This window comes from Vespa velutina, chromosome 11 (assembly GCF_912470025.1).
Source record: "Vespa velutina chromosome 11, iVesVel2.1, whole genome shotgun sequence".
NCBI lineage: Eukaryota > Metazoa > Arthropoda > Insecta > Hymenoptera > Vespidae > Vespa > Vespa velutina.
Genome location: NC_062198.1, coordinates 252,779 through 280,583, shown reverse-complemented (window position 1 = coordinate 280,583; position 27,805 = coordinate 252,779). Strand labels below are relative to the sequence as shown.

The 27,805-nt window shown below is 32.3% G+C and overlaps 2 protein-coding genes across 4 annotated transcripts in view; one reads left to right on the top strand and one right to left on the bottom strand.

Moving 5' to 3' along the window:
* LOC124952768 (glutathione hydrolase 1 proenzyme-like) overlaps positions 1 to 27,805 on the bottom strand; it is a 149,703-nt gene that overhangs the window by 103,485 nt on the left and 18,413 nt on the right. The window lies entirely within an intron of this gene.
* On the top strand, positions 12,189 to 13,190 carry LOC124953083 (tigger transposable element-derived protein 1-like). The gene has a single exon (XM_047503975.1). The coding sequence runs from the start codon at positions 12,189 to 12,191 to the stop codon at positions 13,188 to 13,190; it is 1,002 nt and encodes a 333-aa protein (XP_047359931.1).

Here is a 27,805-nt window from a genome sequence, read left to right as displayed (position 1 = left end):
TGGATGTTATCAAGTACTCACGAACTGAAAATGATAGAATCTGGTCAAAGAAATTATCTTATAGGATCGCCCAAGTTAAAACCAGAATGTGTTGCAGTATACAATATCAAAATGGGCTCTGTAGATCACGTTGACATGGTTCTAAGTACAATTAATTCATGCAGAAAATGTCTAAAGTGGTATAAGAAGTATTTTCTCCATTTAGTAGACATCTCATTATATAACTCGTATCTCATTAATGTGTGAGTGGTAAAAAACTACAATATAACGATTTTCATCTGTCACTAATCAAACGAATTCTGCAAAAATACCTTCAAAATAGAAAACAAGCGAGCAGTGGCAAAAGAAGCGTAGAAAACCTACCATTTCGTTTGACTGAGAGACATTTCCCTTCAAAAATTTTAAATGCAGAGAGAAAATCGACAAGAAGGAAATGTGTTGTCTGTAGAAAACAGCAAAGAAGGAAGGATAGACCATATAAATGTAAAAAATGCGACATCAGATTATGTGTTGATTTATCATACGCAAATGAATTATTAATTTTCCTATTGTTTTTTCTTAAAATATCAATGTATTAAATGTTAATTTCTTAACACTTTGATGGCCGAAGTCACGTATACGTGAGTTAACGAGCCAGCGGTTATCGGCCGAACTCACGTACACGTGACTTCGCGTAATCGTCAGTTACCAGCTGGGTTCATGTATACAAATATTTGCAAAGCGTCAGTTGCTTATTGTTCATTCATTGTTTATCTATTGTTTATCAATTGTTTGTCTACTGAGTATCGGTTAGGACTACGGAGTATCGATTACTATATCTACTATAATATATCTATATATTTATGTCCATCTATCTACCTATCTATTTATATTCATATAAATATCCAATCCTCAAAAATGAGTAAAAGTGACGACGAGATATATGCCGATAACTTGTCAAATGTTAATGCGCCAAAATCAAATGACAGCGAAGATTCAGACAATGGAAGTAAAATTCTTGTTAAAAAACTAAAAAATTTGATAAAGCCAGTAATAGATTCCGATGAGGAAGATAGTAGTACTTCCGACGAAGAGGAAATGGAATAAACCCGAACAAACGGCACCAGTAATATGCAAAATAGTAAGGAACAAGCAAGAGTGCAAATATTGCTTGATGAATGGAGCATACTATCAGCTGTAGACCTTTTCTTTGGTGAAGATTTAATGAAATTATTCGTAACTGAAACGAATCTATATCACGAATGGCAACAAATTGATATCGAAGAAAGTAAAGATAGGAAGTGGATGGATACAGACGCTGAGGAGATGAAAAAATTTCTCGCTTTAATAATTCTGATGGGATTAGTAAAAAAATCAGAAAAAGATGAATATGTACTGGTCAACAAGTCCATTAATTTGCACACCAATTTTCGAAAGGGTCATGCCAAGAAATAGATTTCGCCAAATTTGGAAATACTGGCATTTCAACGATAACGAAAAATGTCAAGACCGATTGGACAAGATTAAATTCATGACAGACCATTTCAAACCGTCTATAAACCAACAAAAGAATTATCATTAGACGAAGCCGTTAAACCATGGCGCGGAAAGCTTTGCTTCCGCACTTATAATCCTGACAAAATTGTCAAGTACGGAATATTAGTACGCATGTTATGCGAAGCACGATCTGGTTACGTTTGTAACTTTGATATATATTGTGCCCGGGGAATAAAACTAAAAGAAACCATATTGTCGGTACTGTCACCGTACCTTTACTTGTGGCATGATATCTATATAGATAATTACTACAATAATGTAGCAATCACAGAAGAGCTGCTACAAAAACAAACAAATGTGTGCGGAACATTACGAAAGAATAGAGGTGTACCACACTGTTTGAAAAATATAAATTTAAAGGAGTCCGGCACGGACTTTTGCAGGAAAGGTAATAAACTTGTGCAGCCATTTTGAACTAAAAAAAAGACATTATATATGATTTCAAGTATACACATGGCAAATATGGTTGAAGTCACAAGCCCAAGAACAAACAAGACCGTGAAAAAACCGACCTGTGTTGTCGAATATAATAAGTACATGAAGGGCTTAGACCGTGCAAACCAATACTTGTCGTATTACTCAATTTTATTAAAAACAAAGAAGTGGTACGTTGTGGTATATTTTATAAATGCAGCTTTGTTTAATGCATACCAAATCGTAAAAAATTCAAAAAGTCAGATTAGATTAAAAAAATTTCTGTTACATGTTGTGAACATATGGTTAAAAACGAAGATTGAAATGGAGCAACCAGAATCAGGTATAATCAATAATTATATAATTTGCACGTATGGCACTAGCTATTCTTTTGGTCTAGGACCCTCTTCGATATATACCCCAAGAGCTCCAAAGTGCGATCCGGTAGACAGATTGTGTCCGGAAATGCGGAACCATAAACTTGTCCGCATCGTAGGAAGAGGAAAATAAAAAATCCGCGAAGACTATGCGGAATATGCTCCGCATAAAAAAAAAAGAAGCTCAACTGCATTTATGTGCTCCTAATGTAGTGTTCCGCTGCACGTTGGACTGTGCTTTGAAAAATATCATACAAAATTAAAATACTAAACTAATCGTTTAAAAGCCAGTACGCCGAGTAATTATTATATGATTACATTTTTATTTTTTTTATTTTTATATTTAGTTATTATATTTTGTATATTTATATAGTATAGTATTATTATTATAATATTATTATTAATTTATTATTATAATATTATTATTAATTAAATTATAATATTATTATTATATTTTAGTTTATTACATCACTGTTATATGATACATTTTGGTTATTAAATACTGTTAATCGATGAATTATGTGACAGTATATCGCCAGTATGCCTTCCTCAGAAGCCTGCCAATTTGTCACAAAGCTGACAAAATACACCGGCGACAAGCACAACTCTTTTTCCGAAACGTGCGGCCGTCAAAGTGTTAAAATATATATGTAAAGAAAGTATACTTTCTTCAGGTAGATTTGCCGCGCGTCTCATGGCCCGCCCTTCCTTTGTCTTTTGTTATCTATAAATTCTTTTGTTACCTACAAATCGAGCCGTTAAAATTTGGGAGAGAAACGGGCAGTAAGAAATAGAACGTAGACGAGAGAAGTAGTATGAAATTTAACCAGTGTGAATAATAAACGTAAATTGTCGTTTCTTTGTTCACAGGTAAGACTGTAAATAGTAAATAAGTAGTAATTAACAAATGAAGATTTATTACTTTGTTCACAGAGAAACATATTTTCGTTTATCACCTCACTTAATTAATCTGAGATATTATAAAACGACAATTTTTGGTTTATAATGGAAAGAAAAACACAATTCGCATTTAAATGTGTGGCATCACCGAGCGACAGAAAAACAAAAGTGATTGCTATAACCTCTATCACAAATGAGGACAAAGAAAGATATATGTTGCCAGAAAATGAAAAATTTGCAAGTAATCACAGCGAACTAATAAAAACGGAAAGCTATAAGAGAATGAAAAAAAGCCTCAATCAAAGAGGCCAAGAAAAAAAATATGGATTAAATGCACACAGGAAATGGAGAGTACGTATTTTGATGAAAATGGCAATTTAATGTTTAATGATCTATACCTAGAAGAAATAGTAGAAACAAACATAGTAGAACCCACACAGAAGAAACACCAAATAGATTTGAAGGGTATATCGGAACAATTCATGATCGAAAAATTTGTATGTAAACACTCAAATGCAGAACAATGGTCGGAGACATTTGAAAGAGAATGTCAAAGATTCGAAATTAAAAAAGATAACACACAAATTGAAATTCTAAGATTATTCCTTGACAGGGCATGTTTAGATTGGCACTCAGCAACACTAACAGCGTTAACAATGGAGGCTGGTTGGAACGAATGGAAACAGAAATTCTTGAAATCATTTGCAGACAAGGGATGGAATACAGGTATATACGCTACATCCTACAGATATAAAGAAGATTCACTAATGGAGTACGCTATGAGGAAGAAAAAACTACTATCCAGTAGTAATTTTTCCTTCCTCATAGCGTACTCTATTATCGATACAAAGACTCTGATAATGCTTATAGCAGCAGGATTACCAGAATTCATGAGAGATAAAATAGACAAAGAAAATTTTCAAAACTCAACAGAATGACTACAAGAAATAAAGAAATATGAAAATCTAGTAAATAAGAACAGTTTTACAAAAAAGAAATTTGAAGAAAAGAAACCGTGTAAGAATTGTGAAAAACTAAACAAAGGCATTAGGTATCATTCAGAGGACTCCACGTGGTTTAAAAAGGAAAATAGGAAGGAAACCAGAATAAATGGAAGCAATTCAATGATAGAAGTGGACCTATGCAAGGAACAAAAAAACGAATAACCACACCATTGATCAAAGTAAAGATAGTATTAGACGAGAAGTTAGAGGTAAACGGAACATATGACCCAGGTTCCCAAGTCTCTTTAATAAAATCGAGATTAGTCAAAATAAAAAAAAAAAGAAAAAGAGACAAAAGATAAAAATAAAATATTTTTAAAGACAGTCAATAGTGTGACATAAACAAAAGGTTTAGTAACCATTAAAGTAAAAATTTTTGATAAAGAGGAATACCTTGATGTATTTATTCTAGAAAAAAATAACTTTGAAGATTTTATTATTGGGTTAGATATGATAAAGAAATTCAAACTAACTCAGGATGAAAACTTACAAATATCTCAAAAGAGAGAAACACAAACAAAAAAACATACAAATACATTGAATAGAAAGGAAGAAATAAAAGAAGTTAAAATAAATTTTAACGAACATGTGAATGAAGACGAATTTAGATTGGATCTGAATCATTTGGACAATACAAAAAAAAACAAGGATAAAAAAACCTATAGAAAAGTATAATTTTATATTCGAAAAAAATAAATATGATGTAGGCACCGTTTCGGACTACGAAGCTCGAATAGACTTATTGGTTGATAAATATTGCAGTAAGAGACCATATAGATGCACTATAAAAGATAAAAAGGAGATAGAAAATCAGGTGGCAAAACTATTAAAAAATAAATTAATTGAAGGTTCTTATAGTCCGTTTGCAGCACCAGTAACTAGCATTCAAAAGAGATGAAAACAAACGATCACGATTGTGTATAGATTTCCGCGAATTGAACAAGATAGTTACATCACAAGCTCAACCATTCCCATTAACAGAAGATTTAATACTAAAAACAAGAAACTGTAAATACTTCACCTCACTAAATATAAATTCCGCTTTCTAGTCAATTCCATTACGTATTGAAGATAGACAGAAAACAGGATTCGTTACACAAGAGGGGCACCTCCAATGGACATATCTACAGTTCGGACTAAAAACATCACCAGCCATTTTCCAGAGAATACTATCTAATATTCTAAGAAAGTACAAATTAAAAGATTTCTCAGAGAATTACATAGACGACATATTAATTTTTTCAGTATTATTCGAAGAACATATAGAACACATAGAGAGAGTAATGAAGGCAATAATAAACGAAGGTTTCAGACTAAAATTTAAAAAATGTATATTTGCAACAGAATCAGTGAAATATCTCGGACACATAATAGAACACAATACAGTAAGACCAGTAAAAGATAATCTAATCTCAATACAAAATTTTCCCACTCCAAAAACTCAAAAGAATATTGGACAGTTTCTCGGAAAAGTAAATTTTTATCACGAATATATACCGAAAAGCTCAATACTGCTAGACCCATTACATAAAATGTTAAGAAAAAATGAAAAGTTTATATGGTCTGAAGAGTGAAAAATCTTTTACAAATATAAAAAAATTATTATGTTCTCAACCAGTGTTGCAAATATTTAACAGGAACTTACTGATAAGAATTTACACGGATGCATCACTGGAAATCATGTCAATAGATACCATTGCAGGCTTCAGAGGACAAAGATCGACAAAAAGATACCTTCACCTGCTGGTGGACCATTTTACAAGATACGCGTTTATGAGAACATCAAAAACCCAGAGTGCAACGGATTTCATCAAGCTGATAAATAAAGTACTAGAAACCGACAAAATAGAAGTAATACTCGCAGATCAATACTCGGGAATAAACTCAAGAGAATTTAAGGAATTCCTAATAAAAAATGACAGTAAACTGATTTTTACGGCTGTCAATGCGCCCTTCTCCAACGGTTTGAACGAGAGACTGAATCAGACCCTAGTAAACAAAATAAGATGCAAGATAAACGAGAAAGGAAAAAAAAAGCTTGGACAACGATCGCTAAAGAATGTTTAAATAAATATAATGAAACAGAGCATATAGTAACCGGCTTTACGCCTAAGTATTTGTTAGATGGGACGAACACCAGCATTTTACCCGAAGAAATAAAAAGAAGAAATAGTAAAGAAAATTGGATAAGAGATAAAGAACTAGTCCTAGAAAGAAAAACAAAATCACATGAATATAACAAAAAGATATTTAACAAAAATAAAAAGAATCACCAGTTTAACACAGGGGATCTGGTATATATAGAAGATGGCAATAGGTTGAATAGAAAGAAATTAGACGAATTGAGAATTGGGCCTTTCCAAATAATAAAAAAAATTTCAGAATCTATATACGAAATAAAAACAGGAAAACGAAAACAAGAAATGCTTCCACATAACAAAACTACTTCCGATATCAGAAGATGGAGACGAGGACTAAAAATTGTAGGAATTTTATTCTGTGCGGGGAGATGTAAAGAAAGTATACTTTCTTCAGGTAAATTTGCCGCGCGTCTCATGGCCCGCTCTTCCTTTGTCTTTTGTTATCTACAAATTCTTTTGTTACCTACAAATCGAGCCGTTAAGATTTGGGAGAGAAACGGGCAGTAAGAAATAGAACGTAGACGAGAGAAGTAGTATCAAATTTAACTAGTGTGAATAATAAACATGAATTGTGGTTTCTTTGTTCACAGCTAAGACTGTAAATAGTAAATAAGTAGTAATTAACAAATAAAGATTTATTACTTTGTTCACAGAGAAATATATTTTCGTTTATCACCTCAGTTAATTAATCCGATATATTATATATATATTTGAAGCCTTTCCATGATTATATAATCCTTCTTATGATTTGTTTAATTCTCTGATTTTGAATATCCAAATACATTATAATTATCAAATTACTGGGATTTCAAATTCTAGCAGCTGAGTAAACAGTATATATTGAAAATAAAAATGTTTTCATTCAATGTGGAATAGACAACGAAATAGTAATTGGATTGTATACTATATTATAATATGTCATACACCGTCGACGAGATCCATACTGCGCGAAAAAGTATTTAACTCCGGCGATCGTCAGCGCCAGCCGCGCGCTGTCCGTACGGACTGCATAGGCCACGAGTATTCAGCACTCGAAGGATTAACTATTCTTAATATACAAGAAAATAAAACAAGCTTTTCATACCCAACCTATGTTTTATTTAATGAAAATTAACACTTTACCGGGCGGCAGTCGATTAATCGACTTTTAGTCCACAGCGCTAAAGACCGATAGCTGATTAATCAATTTTTTTATTTATTAATCCGTTAGATTCGGTTAGGTTAAGCTGACAAGTAGCAGGCATTTCTTACTCTGTAGTCAGATACTCGTTGCTTTGCTCTGAAAGCACCCATATTTTTATACAGTTTTTAAAATTTTAGCCTTCACAATGAATGAAAAGGATAGTGTTGGTGAGTTTTATCTCGATGATCTGTCAGATTGTCTCGACAGCTCTTCAATAAGTGATACTAATGACGAAAGTGATAGTAATGATGTAATGATTCAAAAATGACATTCTATATTACCACTAATATACAGTGATTCAGAAGATGATGATATAAATAATAAAGTTGAAGACAGCAATGGTACATGGTCGATGAACGACAAGACGATAATTTTGGAACCTTTCGAAGGCAGCCCTGGCGTAAAAATTATGCCAAGTTCCCCTAAAAGTGTAATGGATATTGCAAATATAATCCTTGGAAATGACCTGCTTGAGCACTTGGTGAGGGAATCCAATAGATATCATTATCAAGTCATAGAAAAATATAGAATTATACCAAAAACGAAGAAATGGACAGACATCACAATATTTGAAATGAAGAAATTTTTAGGTCTAATAGTTCTAATGGGACAAGTAAAGAAGGACGTTCTCTGTGACTATTGGTCCACGGATCCAACTATAGAAACACCATTCTTCTCGAAAGTAATGAGCAGAAACAGATTTTTACAAATAATGCAGAGCTGGCATTTTTGTAACAATGATAGCATTTCTCCCAATTCGCATAGACTTGCGAAAGTCCAGCCTGTCGTCGATTATTTAAAACAAAAATTTAACGATGTGTATAAATCATATTCAACAATTGTCTTTGGATGAGTGTATAATTCCGTGGAGAGGTAGACTTTCAACATATAATCCCGCAAAAATCACAAAGTACGGAATACTGGTCAGTACGCTGTCTGTGAAGCTCGTACAGAATACGTATGTAACTTTTGCGTGAATGCTGCTGATGGAAAAAAATTAGAAGATACTGTATTATTGGTCATTGAATTGTATAAGAACATGTGGCACCATATATATCAAGACAATTATTACAATAGTGTCGAAATATCTTAAATTCATTTAAAAAATAAAGTGTGAGTGTGCGGAATAATTTGAAGGAAGAGAGGTCATCTTCAATCACTTCAAACGACCAAACATTCAAGAGGCCAGCATGAATTTCGTAGAGATGACCATATTCTATTACAAGTATGGAATAATAGAAAAAGGAACGTAAATATAATCTCGACAATACATTCTGCACAAATGGCCGAATCTGGAAGCAGAAGTAGGACATCAGATTGTCCCATACAGAAGCTCATTTCAATAATAGATTACAATAATTATATGAAGGGCGTGGATCGCGCAGATCAATATCTGTCCTATTACTCCATTTTTAAGAAGACAAAGAAATGGACTAAATGGATCGTGATGTTCTTTATCAACTATGTACTTTTTAATTTCTTTAAAGTATATACAGCTCTAAGCGGAAAGAAGATTACATATAAAAATTTTCTGCACAAAGTGGCAGTTTCGTGAATAGAAGATTGCGAAGCTAAAGAATAAGATGAAGATCTATCTAATCCCGAACCCACAAGAAGCACATCCCGATTTGATCATCCCGGAAGACTGACAAATTTCGGAAAGCATAAACTGGTAAATATAGTGACAAGGTGTGAATGTGAAAAACCTTTAAGACAATGCAGAGTTTGTTTAATTAAAAAAAAAAAAAAAAAAAGCAGAACAGGGTTTATCTGTAAATTTTGCAACGTTCCACTACACAAAGGTGACTGTTTCGAATGGTATACTTTAAAAAAATATTAAACAACTTCTTATTCGAAAAATATTGTTATATGGAATATGGTATATTATGTAAATATTAAACTGAAAACGATTGTAATAGATAAAATAAACATTGTTTAACATTAATATCATTAAAATAAAAGATTTTATTAAATTCGGTTATCCTATAATAACACAAAGCGTACAATTTTACCAGAGCATAAGAAAAGCGCATATATTCCCGCATGACAGTCTAAGGCGAAACCGAGCCGGTGTTTGGGAAAATTTGCAGCTGAGTGGCTGGTAAGAAGGGCATAGGATTTTTGAACCGCTACCGGTCGGTAAAATGTTAAACAAGAAAGAAAAGCCAAATACAAATGGCAAAAGCATAAAACAGAAGAAAATAAGAGGCAGTTAAATCAATTCCCAAGGGAGGTTAACATGTTGTTGCAAATGACGATTATAGCAGTCCGATTATTGGCGATATGTAGGCAAATGATGGTTATAGCTGTCTTGCACATTTTAATTAATAAAAAAGGGAACATCATTAGTACGAAGTGTACTAATGCATTTATTTGTTAATTATTCAGTAATACATCGAAAAAAAGATGTAACATTCCAGATAACATATTAATTGTTTTTTTGTGCGATTTTTCATGCTTTAACAATTCGGAATATTTTTGCATCCAGAGACAAATGACAGCTATAACAGTTATACGTACCAAATGTTCCATATATTTGAATTCATTCAGTTGAAAAGTGTGTTTCTGTGAGGATGAACTATTTATTCTATAAATATTTTTTCATGAATTAAATAAACACAGATCAATTACTCTTCTCAAAATTTAATAAATAAAAAAGTAAAATTAACCTACAGAATATGTACATAGGTATCAGTATATGTAAATTGATAATAGTATAATATAAAAAAATATTAAGAATGCATAAACGTTTCGGTTTGGATTTAAGTCCCTCCTCAGTATATAACGTTTATGTATTCTTAATATTTTAAGAATTAAAGTTTATTAATATTTACATAACACTCTTTTATATTATATTATTATCACGCACTGACACCTGTGTACTTACTCCGTCGGCTAATTTTACTTTTTATTTTTTCATAAATTAGAAAAAATTTTTGTTTCGATATTACTGTGAGAGTATGTGTATAAGTGTATATATTTCTCGTTTTATGTAAGATAAATTTTAATCGCTAAAATTTTTTTAAAAAAGACTTTTGCGGAAAAGACAAGAAAAAAATTAGAAAAATATTACGTGACTGCGATCTCACTGATGACGATCAGAGTCTTGTTTTGGAAGAATCCGATGCTGAACTGGAATTTTTTAGCGACGATAGTGAGGCAGACTTTATAGCAACTCAATGCTGGAAGAAGAAGTGTTTGATAGTGTCGTCTGAGGATGAAAACATTGAAAATATCGATGATCTTGCCGGTGACGACAGTACAAGATTTCGTTACTGTTCACCAGTAATGAAAGATAATGAGAGGATTATCAACGATGACGATATGTAGTATGATAATAAAGAAAAATTGATTGAATTTGCATTTAACAATGGTGAATGCGGCATTAAAATGAATGCTGATGAGTATTCTAGTGCGAAAGACATTTTTGATCAGCTGTTCTCAAGAAATGTAATTGAGACACTTGTTAGTTGCACAAATGAATATGGGAAGCATTTCTTTTAGACCTCTGCGTTTAGAATTCCTATTTCATCTATAGACAGTTTCATAAATCAACGACATTTCTATAATTTAGAGATTCGCTGATACAATCATTGATCACATTACCTAATATTGAGATTTCTGGAAAGAATTTAGCAACATTAACATGTATGTGTGGTCGACCGAAATAAATAAATTCATTATCATTGACACAGGTTCTATACAACATTTCTTGGAAAAGATCCCTTAATCTATTGATTTTCAGCATAAAACTTATTTTCTACATTGCAGAAAATTTTCAAAGGCTAACAAAATTAGAAAAGAAACGTCATATAGATGTAAAACTTGTCCGCAAAACCCACTATTGTGTCCAGAATACTTCGAATCCTTTCATTTACAGTAAAGCTGATACCTTTATAATGATTTTCTTTGTATGTTTATAATTTGTTTCTTGAATTTTAATTTGTTTCTTGAATTAATTTTTATCTTATTTTTATTATTTTGTAAGCAAAATAAATTGCAAATGATAATTTTATTTGAAACTGATTTTCTTGTGTTAAGCTTAAACCTTTTTACTCTTTTATTCATAGGAACCATTTATGAATTAGTAAAGCAAATGCAATACAGTAAAACCTGGTTTTGTGCGGTCCTTTTTTGCGATTTTATTTTTGTGCGATTGGTTTTATGCGATTTATTTTTATACGGTATATGAATCTTAGCGGCATTAGCACCAGTTTAATGTTTCCTATCAATGTACATATACATGTTGTGGACGAACTCTGATTACGTGGTCTCCTTGACAACGATGTATCTGGACTTCGCGATGCTCTGTTCATTTGTTTTAAACATTCTCCTGACAAGGCAGAGTCAGTTACGAACATATTATCGTTCGACGCGCGAACAGTATACGCTTCATATTCAGAGTTTTATCCACGATTCACGTGATTAAGAATTCATTTTATAGTGAGATTAAAGGTAAATAAATTAGTTACTTTTGTTTCTATTTATATGTAGTTTTTATGATTTTTATTTTATTTTTAGATATAAGTACTCCCTTGTACTTATATCTAAATGAATAATTATAGCCAAGAGAAAGTAAAAAGACAGACAATTCCATTAGAAACAAAAATTCTAATATTAAATAGACTAGCAGATGGTGAAGGATCCACAGCTGTTGCTAACGAATTTAAATTTAAGTGAATCCACGATCAGAGCTATACACGAACGTGCGAGTAAAATATATGAATCTCTTAATAGTGCAACAAACGACAGTAATAAAAGAGCATCATATTCGAGAAATATTGTAATAGAGAAGACGGAAAAGGCTCTCGTATTGTGGGTTAAAGACTTAACTAAAAAACGAATCCCCGTTCATAAAGAATTAATTCAAGAAAAAGCTAGACAGTATTCCAACCAACTGAAGGATTTAGAACCAAGTTCGTCATCCTGTTTACGAAACGTGAAATTTTCTGCGAGCAATGGATGGTTTGCTGGATTTTTACAACGATACGCACTTCACAATGTGAAGATACAAAGCAAGGCAGCGTCCGCCGATGAAACAGCTGCTATGAATTATCGCAAAGTATTAGCGAAAATCATTGATAATGGTGGATATTGCCCAGATTTAGTATATAACGCACATGAGATTGGATTATTCTGGAAAAAAATGCCCAGCCGAACATTCATTGCGAAATCAGAGAAAACTGCAAGTGGTTTTAAAACGGCAAAGGATCGAATCACACTTCTTCTTTGCAGTAATGCCTTTGGTGCAAAGATGATAACACCATTTATTATAAATAAAACCTTACACCCATGTGCGCTAAAAGGCGTAAATTTATCTAAATATCCAGAACACTTCATGGCCAATAAAAAAGTATGGGTCACATCAGCTGTATTTGCAACATGGTTCAACGATTCTTTTGTATCAGAAGTTGAAAAATACATGGAAGAGATAGGTCTTCCGTTTAAAGTGTTGTTAATTGTAGATAATGCACCCGATTATCCCTGTATAGTACATCCTAATGTACAAATAGTGTTTTTACCACCAAATACTACTAGGCTTATACAACCACTGGATCAGAGCATAATCGCAAATTTTAACACATTTTTGACCGGTCACGAGTTAACTCGTGTTTTCATTGCCGAACGTTGTTGACCGGCAATGAGTAAACTCATGATGCGTTTTTTTCACATCGCTGTTGTTTTCTCTATTGCCAACCATACAGTGAAATTGTTGGTCAGTAATACACGAGCTATTTCTCTCACTTGTAAGTCCCGCTAAATCTTTTGTTGTAAAAAAATTTAATAATTAAAAATTTTTTAAGAAACCATGACGGAACGTAATGAAGATTCTTTCAATGAATTAAACGCGGATGATTTATCTGATTGTCCCAGTAATTGTGAATCAAATTGTGGTAAACTTGAAAATGATACTGTAACAGAAGATAGTGACTCTAATATTAGACCACCAAAATATCAAAAAAGAAATATAATAGAATCTGATAGTGACGAAGAATTGGAGGAAGAGCGGAACGAACATGATATTACACCAAAACTACAGAATTATTTAAATATTCCTGGTGCAACTATTGAACTTGGTGACGCGCGGATTATCAGTGAGGTAATGGCTTTATTGTTTGATAGTGGTTTTTTTGATTTAGTTATTACGCAGACCAATTTGTACCATTCTCAAATGAAAGGATTACATAAAACCTCTGCAAAAACGGTATCATGGACGGAGGTTACCACTGACGAAATAAAAAAGTTTCTTGCATTACTAATATTGATAAGCCAAACCAGAAAATCTCATTGGAGAGATTATTGGTCAACGGATCCTTTAGTTGAAGCACCAATATTTCGAGCAACTATGTCCAGAATGCGATTTGAACAAATTCTTACATTTATTCATCTAAATGATAATACACAACATACATCTTCCAAAGACAGACTTTGCAAAGTTAGACCGCTTTTGAATTATATTATTTCAACATTTCAGTCCCTATATACACCCGAGCAGGAGTTGGCTCTAGACGAAGCAATGGTACCATACAGAGGACGCATCAGCTTTAGGACGTACAATCCAACGAAGATAACGAACTATGGAATTTTTATCAGAATGCTTTGTGAAAGTGAGAGTGGGTATATATGCAACTTCGAGGTCTATTCGGGGCAAGGCAAAAGGCTTCAAGAAACCATATTCGCTGTGTTGGAGCCGTATCTTGGTCAGTTGCATCATATATACAATTATAGACAATTATTATAACAGCGTATCTACAGCCAAGCTATTACTCAGAAAAAAAAAACACTAGTGTGTGGTACGGGAAAATCGTAGCTTACCAAAGATCCTGATAGAAAGATCCAAAAGTCTATACAGAGGAGAAATGGAAGGATAAAAGAATAGTACGCATGATATCAAGTATTCATGATGGTTCCATGAAATCAAGTAGAAATCGAAAAAGAAATTATATAGACGATACAATCAAACCTATGTGCATATTGCAGTACAATAAACATATGAAAGGAGTAGATCGTGCAGATCAATAGTTAGCAAATAGCAGTATTTTACGAAAAACTGTAAAGTGGTACAAGAAATTAGCATTTTTTCTGATAAACTGCACTTTGTTCAATGCTTATAAACTGTACTGTACATATCTGCCAGAAAATAAAACAATATATAAAAAATTTCTACTGGAAGTAGCTAGAGAATGGATAAGTGTGGATTTCAAAAACTGTAGCATTGAACCTGATACTTCTCAAACTTCCAAAACAGCTCCTTATAATGACACACCCTTCAGGCTTTCCGGACAAGTAAGAGACCACGTTTTAGAAAAAATAGTCGCTGCAAGAAAAGAAAATCCGACTAGAGGTATCCGTGTAGAGTATGCTCTTCAAGGGGAAAACGAAGCGAAACTAGATATATTTGTAAAAGCTGTGGTGTACCATTACACGTACGTTACCGAAAACGGATCAACATTATTATTTGAAATTAGTGCGCTCACACGTAACATCGGCGGAGAAGGCTTTGATACTTTCGGCGAAAATGACCTGGACGAGATGATTGAGGACCAAACTGTCAATGATAGTGACATTATCAATAGTTTGATAGATTATGAAAATGGACAAGAAGAACTGGAATCTATTACAGCAGATAAAATATATGGAGGGATCCAGATTTCTAAAAAAATTGGAAACGCATTTTCTTAAAATAGATACCAATGCGGAAAGACGCTTAAAACTCCAAAAAGAACCTGAGATCATGCATATCTCACTATCCTGATGTTTATAAGCAATTGACTAGTCGATCGTCGTCACAAAAACTGATCACTGACTTTATGGTACCAAAAAACAAATCAATTGAAATCCTATCTTCAAGCGACGAAAACGATTTTGAACCAATTCATCACAAGAAGATGCGCGTTTTGGATTACGACGAGTAGCACCAAACTATTTAATGTATAATTTGAAAACTTCTCCATGTATATGTACAATGAAGAATTAAATATTTTTACAATTTCTTCAGGTCTAATTTAATTATTTAATTTAATTGAAAGCATTCTCTCATCTACTTCATAAATCATTGATGTATTTTCTAAGTCCGACTTTTTTTATGCGGTCCCTGTCCACCGCATAAAAAAAATTTTAGGTAGTATATCGTACAAAGTTGTTTATTATATGTAAGAATTTATAAAATTTCCGAATATTTTTTTGTACGATTTCTTTTATGCGGTCCCTATCCACCGCACTAAAACAGGTTTTACTGTATAATCGTCACGACAGTCATAGCCGTCATTTGTTTTGAGAAGAGAAAAAAAATGTTGTGATGAGCAAATGACGGTTACAGCCGTCAAGAGTTTTCATAGAAGAACTGTGACAAAATATGATAATTTTCACTCCCAAACATACGACTGACGCTCAATTTCATGTGGCAGTCATAAACAATTGAAAAAAAATGTGTTTCTGAGCACGATCGTCAAATTAAAAGTGTGCGGCAACGTGTTAAAATAATGATAAAAGAATACTGTAATTCCGGGTTTAGTAAATATTTCTTAAACTTTACGCCAAATAAAGATACAAACTATTCACTCTGGAAGGTAACAAAATATTAAAAAGACCAATAATACAGATTCCAGCATTGCGAAAACCAGACAGATCTTGGGCAAAGACGTCCATGGAACAAGCCGAAACATTTGCTAAACACTTATATCAATCTTTTCAGCCAAATAGTATGGCTACGACAGGAAATGCTACAACTGTATACGATAGTACTGAAAGCGAAGATCAAAACAACTTGATATACAAGACTACAAAAAGGAAATGAAAAAATTAATAAATACAATAAAAACTAATAAATACAAAAAAAATTAATAAATACAATAAAAACTAAACAATCTTCAGGCTTTGATCTCATTAGTGGGAAAGTAATTAAAGAATTCCCAGAAAAAGCCATTAGAATGATTACCATAATAATTAACGCCGTACTTAGACTCCACTACTTCCTTGACTCATGGAAACTGGCAGAAACGAGTAGGATGTTTTATCTTCAAACGAAGCATTAATATTCTTTGTCTTAAGGAATTGAAATTGCAAAGAAAACTTGAAATTAAATTAAATATTTATATAATTTTAAATGTAAGTTTAAGTTCATTAGTTAAATAGATATAAATGGCTAAAGTAGATTATTTAACTGAATATTATACAACTGAAATCGTAACGAAATAATTCTTACATAGCAGCAAAATATGCACGAACTTCTCTACATCATTAGATAAGTAGTTTAACAATTTTTATTTGATCTCATTACACAAGAACTTTTTCCTTTTTTTTTAATAAAAATAGAGAAAATTAATCGTGATTCTTTTCATATTGTTTTGATTGATGATGGGAGGAAGATCATATTGATTTTTCAAATGTTAGGTATACGTGGCAAAAAATACGAAGCACAGTCTATGCCTATGTGTGTTAATATAACGTATATATAAAAAAATAAAATTGACTTAGCATGAAAGAATAGAGCATTATTCCATACTTCAAAAAATAAAGTTCATCAACTCATTTTAATTTATTATTATTGTCATCGTGATTACGGCCGGTTATTCCTCTTAAAATAATTCTGAAAAAAAATAAAAAAATTAGATAAAATATAGGAGCATTTTTCAGAAGTAAAAAAATGTTACTTTTTATTCCCATGTGTGTTATTGCCATTGTAGAACCAGTTGTTGATAAAAATATTTCTAATTTTGTATCAGAATGTAAGGATGATCGAATTCCCAAATAGAAGATATTCAAAAAAGAGTATAAGGAAATAGAGATTGAATTTCTATTTATAATAGTTTCAATGTTTGAAATCCATCACGAATGTTTTATCGCTATCCAAAATCATATTTTCTATGCAATATTAGTGAAGACTGAGTAATCAATAAATTTATTTGTAACTGTGCTGAATTAAGTCCGTATATAGACCAACATTTTTCGCTTCTTCATTCAAAATGATAATTTTATTATTCCTAATACTAACGCAAGATAAACATAATAATTGATACTGCCCAAGACTGAAATTTATTTCTCTTTTGGGTTTTTTGAATGTTGTTTCTTACCACGCCTATGGAAAATGAGAAAGCCTATTTACGGTGTCACGATCTCTAACATTCGTTTTAAAAACTATAGATTAAGAATATGGAGAGGCTGAAGAAAGAAATGGGAATGACGTATGAACCTTTATCACCCTATCCTGTTCGGATGAGAGTTAATCTAAGAATCACAAGCACTCACTCCCATTACTAAGAAGTTCGATATTTCCCGGCTTAACAGAATCTAATCGGTTGATTTCCCTTTATGAAAAGGGTCTTTTTATGGAAATCGTCAAAGAGAAAGAAGGCTTCAGACGAAGAAAAAAGATGTCTAGCTGTATTTGGCTACATCTTTTTATCGATTACCTCTTTTAGAGCATGACTACTATCTAGAAGTCAAAGACGGGACAGTCTAGAATATGATGCGAAACCGTATCTTCCATATTACATTCACATCTCCCATCCATGGCAAGACTCAATGACTCGAATTTAGCTTTGAAATCGTTATGTCCCGTGAGAACCTGCATAGAATAATAGTTTGAAGAGATGAAACAAGCATTCATTTTCTGACGTCCAAGAAGGAAATGAAGTCGATTTACCCTTACATGATCCTTCCATCTCTACTGTCACAAATATAAAATATCCTGCCTAACACGGTCTTTTAATAAATATTTCCTCTCTGGTTCTTAAAAAAGCGAGCCTTAAGTTTATTTGAAACCTACGTTTAAGACGACGATCAATTCTATACTCATGATTGAATAAGATTGACACAACAAAGGACAGTTTAGGGAGATCGGATTTCTTCGCCGCTTTCCACTTTCGATTAGCACACACCTCTTCTCTTCTACTTATTAGTTTCCCCTTCATCCAATTACTCTTGAGAATAATAACTTTACTTTTACGCTCTGAGATCTGAAGTTTAGCCAATGAATACCAATTACGAATTATCATCATCAATTAAAACAATTGTCATCCATGTACTTAGAAACTGGTCGAACATTAGGTTTTAACCTAAGAAAGAATCGAGAACTGATCCTTGAGGACAACTGTCGGCTCTCTTAGTGTTGAATCTCTTGTTCTTTGTTCTCCTCGCAGCATCTCTAGCCTTATATTTGATGCGTACAGTACAATATCAACCGAGTTTGTGGTTGTAACCGCTAGGAATCTAGTTGATCCTCACCCTCCAATCATTAGTCAATCCATTAGTATATGGAGACACGAGAGTCACGTCGATATACGATGACCTTGTCTTATCAGAATGAGTGACCAACCGGTGCGATTCATGAGGTCTTATAATTTAGAGCCTCTTTCGCCGATTCTCTGAGAACCCTAGAAAGACAATTGCGTATTGGCATTCAACAATATTATTAATCTTTTCTTCCTTAGCACTAATACAAGACGTACAATAATGCGCGTATCAGCTCCCTTATGTGTGAGTCTATTCGCGATCATAATTGCAGAAGTTCTCGTGGGAGCCGTATCTGATCTAGAAGTTCCTACTGCAGACTCCATAGAATCTGAATATTTTGCTGATGGCTTTGATAAATTACATTTAGTAGTTGAGGATGGTTTGGTCCTATCATATCTCTTGAGAATAATGCGAACATCACGGAGAATGTGATTTTTACTAAGAGTGAAAGTGCAATCCTCAATTTGAAGATCTTACAGTGAATTCTGACGAATAAAACAGCAACGTTGATGTGAACTTATCAATTCAAGGTTCGACATCTACCTGCGAATTCCCTCGCGTTTTTGGAATCTCTTGCGAGAGTACTCTTGGATCTACTAATCGCGGATTTAATGTACTTGTGGAGCTAGAGCAAATTGCGGCGGTTCCTATAATTGTGTTCTCTGTCTTTAAAAATGTTCTCGGCACATCTGAAATATTTTCTAAAGCACTCCCTGTTCTAACCTAACTTCTGTTTTCAAAACTTTTATAAGAAGGTTATTTCTTGTCTCCTCTCTTTTATACTTTTTTATTTTTTCAAAAAACTTCTCACTTTCTTTTCCTTTACTTTTCTTAAAAAACTTTTTACTTTCTCTTCACTTTTATTTTCTTTCCCTTTTTTTATCAAGCTTTCTCTTTTTTCCTCTAACTTTTCGATTTTGTCATCCAATTCTTCCATTCCTTGCAATTTTTTCCCGCCTGTTTCATGTTTTTAATCTTTTCTCATACATCTTTTTCTCTCTTCCGTTCACTTCTCGTCTCTTTTTCTGATCTTCTCTCTGATAATCTCGATTTCTCTCCTCGTTTCCTTTCTCTGCGTTCATACTTGATTCGGCACTTGCCTTATCTACTCTCTCAATTAACTTACCGATACATCTTTCCTATCATCTTCTATTTCTCCGTTTTTTCCTTTTATCGTCGATTTCATCACCTTCTTACTTTTCTTAAATATTCAATGTCTCCTTCTCCTTCTCTTCCTCCCTTTTTCTTTGCCATATATCTTCTAGCGTCCCCTCGCTATTATATCTTTCCCTTTCCCAAGCCAATCTCTCCATATTCGCGGTCTTCCTCTTTCTATCTTATTCTCTTTCTTCCCTCTTTTCGTTCTTCGCCCGTCCTCTAGTTTATTCATGTCTTCTTTGTTTTTTGACTATCACTTTATACGATTCTTTTTACTTCTTTCTATCTCTACGGATATCGCCTCCTACCTAATCCTGTCTTTTCTCTGACCGCCAATCGTCCTCGCCTCCTCTGCTTTATACCTGAAAATCACTTCCCTCCTTTCACACTCCTCTTTCATCTTACTACGGATCAACCTACTCTGATTTCGAAAGCACTTGAAAACGACCATGAAGTTTAAAGTGACTGATATTTAAGTCCCTTCAATCCTGTTCATGTTGAGGATGAAAAGTCCGAATTGGCACAAATTAATGGTTTCAATTTGTTCAATAAATTATTGATAAGCATAACCATGAGCAATTCTTCTTTTGTGTTTACTCATAAATGGCTCATTTTTAAATGTATATGTTTTTTCTATTGTTTGTCTATTGTATACATTTACTTTTACTAGCTCAGAATAGACTTCTTGTTTCAAGAAATCATATTTGATCACCAACAATCCATCTTCTCTATACTCCTACCTTAGCCAGTATCATCAGGTTCTTCCTTTAAGCTCTTCCTAAACCTCAACCTTTAATGCACTTAGATAAGTGAAATTCATAGGAAACTTATAATTTTACTATTCTTTTATATCAATTTCCGTCTCGTATAGTCACAATGTGTTAAGCAAACCTACGATTGAAATACTTTTGTAGTAATATCATATCATATTTATGTACATTTCTTGCAGTAATCGCTTTCTAAATATCGACACCGAACGATTAAATCGATTGCAAACTGATCGTTTTAGGTAAATTATATTTGTATTGTTTCAATTCATTCAGTCTATTTGTCACTGAATTCTAAAACAAAGCTAACTCAAAGACAATAAAAAGACAATAAAAAAATTAAAAATGGAACTTAGTATCATATAACTCATTAGTAGATTTACTGTTAAATGTTGCAGTTTTCATAAAACTAAACAAAGCATAGAACTTTAGCATATTAAACAGGTTCGATGAAAAACCAGGTGAAGTATGCTACTAAGAGAATGACTATTAACTGATACCTAAAGAGAATAATACCATATGGTATTGACTATAAGAAATCCAAACAGCAATTATACGGGTATGTGGACTCTGATGCAACATTAGAAAGAAACCATCGTTATACCATATCATCACTTAAGTTTCTTCATTACTCAGATCATGAGTTTTTCAAAAGTAACTGATTCTTCCGTTCTAAATCTTTCAGTTACCGTAAAAGTCATTCAAAAAATTAAAAATATTGTTAAAAATATTGTCTTACTTTCCTTTCTCTTGTACTTGAACTTTAACCATTATCAGGAAGATTTATATTTACTATTCGCATTTTTTCCCTTATTATTTGCAATTCATGTTCCAATATGATCACTTCACGCCTTATAATGTTTGCTTCATGTTCTAGAATTTTCATTTCTTTTTTCAATTTTCTTCACCTTTCTCAGTACTTATTTTTGTTCTGACATTTTCCATTCATTTTGTTAATGAGTTTGCTTTCAATAATCTGCACACAAATTCTGCCTTTCTTTCACTAATTGGCAAATTCATTTCTCGAAGAATTTGTTTTAATGTCACAATCATAAAATCAGTTCGATTTTTTACTTCTATGATTACACGAACAGTTAGTATATCTTCTCACTTTCCCTTTTTTCTTTTTGTATTAATTGTTAATGATCTTTTAAGATTCGTCTATACTGAAAACTTATAAGGAAGTTCCATTCTGCTTATTGTTATAAAATGAATGAATTTAGTTCTTTGTATAAGATGATTTATTGAAATAATAATTACGTTTAGACTCTCTGTTGCACATTCTTTTGCTTTTTTACAACTTATTTACTGTCTATCTGTGATCAAATCCTTTAGCAACATCCACCATCGTTTTATTTTCTGCACTTGCCACAATGTATTCTCTCGAATCACATATACTTTTACACATTTGCATAAAGTAACTGCATCTCTACTTATTATTTGCTTTGAAAAATATTATTAGTTAATAGTTCTTTGATTTTTTTCGATTAATAAGTGTAGTAACTGATACATTGAATTATTCTTTAAAATCTCAGAACAAAAAAAATTATTAACTCATATTGATTTTTTAATACTAATAAGTTATTTTTTTAAACAGAACATGGAGAATTTATTTATTAAAATACAACGACAACGATTGTTATGAAAAGAACAGCGTTTCGAATTAATTCTCCGATTTTGAATTATAATAGAAAGAGTAAAACTAAATGTAATTTATATTTTATATAAATAAAAAACAAGCAATGAAGAATAACATAAATAAATAAAGTAATAATATGTAAACGAATATATATATATATTGATTAATCATTCGGAAGTTGCGTAAATTAATGAAGAATTAACGCTTGATATTTAATACATTAAAAATTGATAGAGCAAATATCTTTATCGTGAATGATGAAAATGTATTCCAGATTCTAATTATAAGATAATAACAACTAATTAATAATTAACAGCTGTTAAACTAGGAAACTCAACTGGATTATTCAAGTTAATATCAGCAAAGTTTACTCATTATTTTGATACTAGACTTATGTTAGTATAACTTACACTGTAATATAATGATGTAAATTAGTTTAGTATAACTTATACTTAGCGAATATGAACGTTCATTTGCAAAAAACATACTATAATATCAATGATAAATGTTGCGACGAAAAAATGAAATAAGCCTTCACAAATGAGTTCATCTGAACTAGCGAAGAATGCATGTACTTAGTCAACGCAAGAATTACTCAAAAGACCAATTAATCTTTTATTGTATTAACTTTTGTTTTACTGTACTTTTCTGAATTGATTTTTATATACTTTCTTAAACACCTTTATTTTAAAATTTACATATATTATACGAACGAGTAACTTCCAGGCTAGTAACACAATACATAAAAACATCTCTCTTACTCCCATTCAATTGCAATCTCTTTCTTATACATTCAAAGAATTTTAATATACAAAGAAAATTTAACATTCATCTTTTAGTTTTCTGTGGAGTAATAAAAATAATCCGGGATAGTTGAGCACTAAAATCAACATCGCCGAAGCCTTATTATGCATTTGGGTTTTCCAAACCTTTTGAAAGTTCAAGCAATAAAACATTTGTTTTTAAGTGCACCGTATACTTCAAAGAATAGTAAATGCTTTTCAATATTTTTTGCTTTCAATAATTTTTATTGCTTTTCTCTTCAAAACTTTGTTAAACATAAAGTGTAGAAGGGAGTTTTTCTTTCGGAAAATCAGACAGTCTCTTCGAGTCATTCGGCATTCGTAAAATTCTATTTATCTCTCGCGATCAGGATACTTTACTTAATATATATCTTACTTAAGAAAACACGCGTAGTTATTTACCTTGTACTCGAATCCCTAAAACATAATTCCTGCATTAAATAAAAACCTATTAGAAATTCAATATTCCTGCTTTGAATACAAATAAGTATATTGAATTTTTAAACACTTCATAAACAAACAGCCATAGAGAAAATATACTTGACTGTGGTTCGCTTGATTTCCTATTCCTAATTAAATACAAAAAGTCTGAGAAATAGAAATTATAATAATTATAAGGGGACCCGGGAAAAGGATAAACCAAATGTAATCCATATATGTCATAAAAGACTACTAAAAGGAAAGCCACTGACAGGGATAACGCCTCTTTAGTGAGAACAAGTGGTGGCACAAAAAATAAAAGAAGCCTCGGATAAGCAACACCACGATCAAGAATATTGCTTGAATTCTATACCCGGCCATAATGATAATGACGTCCAATGGATAAAGATCCGAATAGAGGTGTTCTGCAGGACATATTACCTGCTACCACTCTAGGAAAGAAACAAAGATAGAGAATGAGAAGATCAGATGAATCTATACCTCATGCTCTGTTATTATAAAATTACAAATCTCGGCATAATCACAACTAGATACCAATCACAACTACACATAATATTCATTAAGATATTCAAAACTCAATTTCTTAACATAGCCAAATTTAACAGATCAAATACGTATAATAACTAAATACGACAGTATTAGACAATATTAACCCTTTGCACTCCGCTGTCCCCTCTCATGGGACATCGTAATTCTAGCATATCACTCGGATGTCCCCTCTCATGGGACATTAAAGTTGATTAGTGATTATGGGTAATTGAGTTATTTCAGCGCACCTTTTTGAGACATGCATGTTTCTCTGAAGTTTTCTCTTGAAAAGGCACAAGAAATCAAACCAAAATATAGTAAAATTACTAAGATATATACAAGAAATATCTAAAAGATTGCATGTTAACTACCCCAAAGAATCACCTGTGTAAATTTGTGCAGGGAACAAATGGCCCAGTGAAGCCCGATGCTGTGTTTGTTTATAATATTGCAAAAATAGGTGTTGATTTATCAGATCAACTATCGGCGTATTACAGTTGTTTACGAAAAACCATTGAATGGTACCGAAAAATAATAATACAATTAATATACGGAACTTCTCTCGTGAATGCCTGGTATATTCATAAAAAATGGGGCACTAAAAATATGACTATGTTACGATTTAGAGAAGTTATTATCGATTACCTTTTGCCCAATGAACAAATATGCCGTTATATACCGTCACATAAACATGTTCTTCAATCATATGAAGGATCTGCAAGAGAGTCCCGTAAACGCTGCAAGGAATGCTATAAAAATATGTCCAATAAAAAGGGCAGAGCTTATGCCACTAACAATACTACAAAAGTTAAGACGTATTGTGGGCATTGCAAAGGTCAGCCATCACTTTGCTTGAAATGTTTTAACAAATTACACAAAAAACAATAAATAATGAAGTTATAAATAAAACAATATCAGATTTTATGTTATTTTTACCGTATTTGTGTTTTTTTTTTATAATACTGTATTATTATGTTTATGTTATTGAACAAAACTTATGTTTCTGATACATTATTAATTATAATTATTATTAAAAATAAATGTTTTTAATGAATAGATGTTAAATTTTCATTATTTTAATTTTCAGTGTCTAATAGTCTAATAATTCAGAACACAATCGAATGCGTACCGCCGGTGGCCCGCGCCGCCCGATGGGACAATTTAGCGCGGGTCACCGGTGGCCGCACCGGTGGCTCGCACCGGCGTGAACGTGTTAAAATTTGTCTTCAAACTCGAGGGCTCCGCTACGGAGACAATGCAAATAATTTTCAGTTTTTAACATAAGGACAAAAATAAATCGTAAAAACTATATATATTATATATTTATATAGGATATTTCGCTTTTGGTAACAAATAACGGTCGCGGCTCGCGGATAATTATGCTCTCGATAACAGCAGACAATCGTGGTTTGAGCAACATTCCGCATTCCGCACTTAGATGAAAATGAATTAAGTCCTGTTATTCAGCAATAGAGTATATCAAATTCGAGTTTATCTGTTGTTTTTATATTTTGAATTCATATTTATATCCTCGATATGGCAAATAAAAGAAAAATTTGTGAAAATTATAGTGATATTAAAAATAGTAGCGATGAATTAGAATTTGAAGTTTATAGTGAACATAACATAAATAATACAGACGTTCTTAGCCGTGATAACGCAGACAATATTGAACTAAGCTATGAATCCGATTCTAATGATAGTGATATATTTCCTGTTGTACGACATACCAAGAATTGAAAGTGATATTGAGGGATCTGAAAGTGATACAGGAGAAAATATAGAAGACACAGCAGATTCAACTGAAAATGACGAATGGATAGATGTTTCGGAAGTGGATAATATTCCATCTCCTATGGATTTCAATATTTCACCTAGAATTGCCGGACCACAAATTTCCAACAATATAAAAGAACCATTAGATTTTTTTCGATTATACTTTACGGATACATTGAATGATTCCATAATAAAAGAGACAAATGATTACGCAAATTCAAAACTGTGAGGAAAGCAATTGTTAAAGAGATCAATATGGAATACATGGAGTGATGTTAATCGGAAAGAATTTCTAACCTTCATTGAAGTGATCTTGAATATGGGAACCATGTCGGTTGCAAATCTCCAGGAATATTGGTCCACCAAATTCACCAGTAAAATTACATTCTTTTTATACGTATTTACCCGAGATAGATTTCAACAAATATTTTGGATGCTTCATTTACAGAAAAATGCACCAGTAAGCAGAAATACATGTTTAAGAACCTGCATTCAAAAGGCTAATAATTTTGTACAGTACATCAACTCAAAATTTTCCGAACATTTTATACCTTATCAGTCGATTTGCGTTGATGAATCCATTATAAAATTTAAGGGGAAAATATATTTTATGACATATAATCCAGCTAAACCCACTAAATGGGGAATTAGAATTTATGTTCTGGCCGACTCAAATACTGGTTATGTTTACTCGTTTTTGCCTTATTATGGCAGTATTACTTCTGAAAATCTCATAAGACCTGATCTGCTTGTTAGTTCCAGAATTCCCTTAGACCTGTACAGAAAACTATTGGACAATGTTTCTAATACTAAAGGTTATCACATGTATACCGACAGGTATTATACAAGCATACCCTTGCTGGAGAACTGCTGAAAATGAATTGTTTCCTCACCGGCACAATAAAAACAAATAGAAAATATTTACCAATGGTAATAAAAAATTTGTAAGAGGCAAGAAAACATTGACTTGCAGAAAAGACAGAACCCTAGTCCTCGCATGGAAGGACAAAAGGATTGTAAGTTTGTTAAGTACTTGTAATGAAGCGGGTTTGATATCGGTTGATAGAAGAGTACGTGGTGGTGAATTAGTCAGAATACAAAAAAAAATTAGTCAGAATAAAATTGGTATTGATTACACAAAAAATATGCGTGGAGTAGATTGGGCCGACCAATATGCTGCAACATATTGTTTTTTGAGAAAATCTCTGAAATGGTGGAGAAAACTATTTTTCTGGGGGATGGAAATGTGTACAGTAAATTCATACATATTGTACACTTCTGTTAAAAAAATAAATAATGAAAAACCAATGTCACATTTGAAGATTGTAAAATTGTTGGTGGGCCAATTGATTAGGAATTTTCGACAAAACAGCATATCTCGAGAATACACTTACACACCAAATACGGAGGGCAGCCTCAACAACCATCTACACATTATACGTTCTGGAACCAAGAAAGATTGTGTAGTGTGTTCCAATAAAAAAATTCCGGGCGAAAGACGGCAGATCCATTATTTTTGTGATACCTGTTTAAAAAAGCCAAGATTACATATTGGCAATTGCTTCAAGAGGTATCACACTTTGGACGATTACAAAATGTAATAATTTTATAATTTTTTGTTTTTTTATATATCATAATATTTGTATTTATAAACAATTAAAAAAAAAATAACATACAACGATGACTTTTCTTTTAATGCGTATATCATTAATTTACATGTAAATATGATCTTTTCGCTAAAATTGCTTCGAGTTGCTGGTAATATGAATGAAAAAAAACTTCGAGTGCAAAAGGTTAAGCAAGTCTAAATCTGGAGGAAAAGATTTTTAAAGCTGAACTCAGTCTGGTTTGAATCGTCGCCCGATATAGATAGATTTAACGAGTGAGAAAATCGGAAAAGTGA

Excerpts from the sequence above, each read along its gene's own strand:
- LOC124953083 (XM_047503975.1), top strand. The coding sequence starts at position 12,189 with ATGGTGAAGGATCCACAGCTGTTGCTAACGAATTTAAATTTAAGTGAA.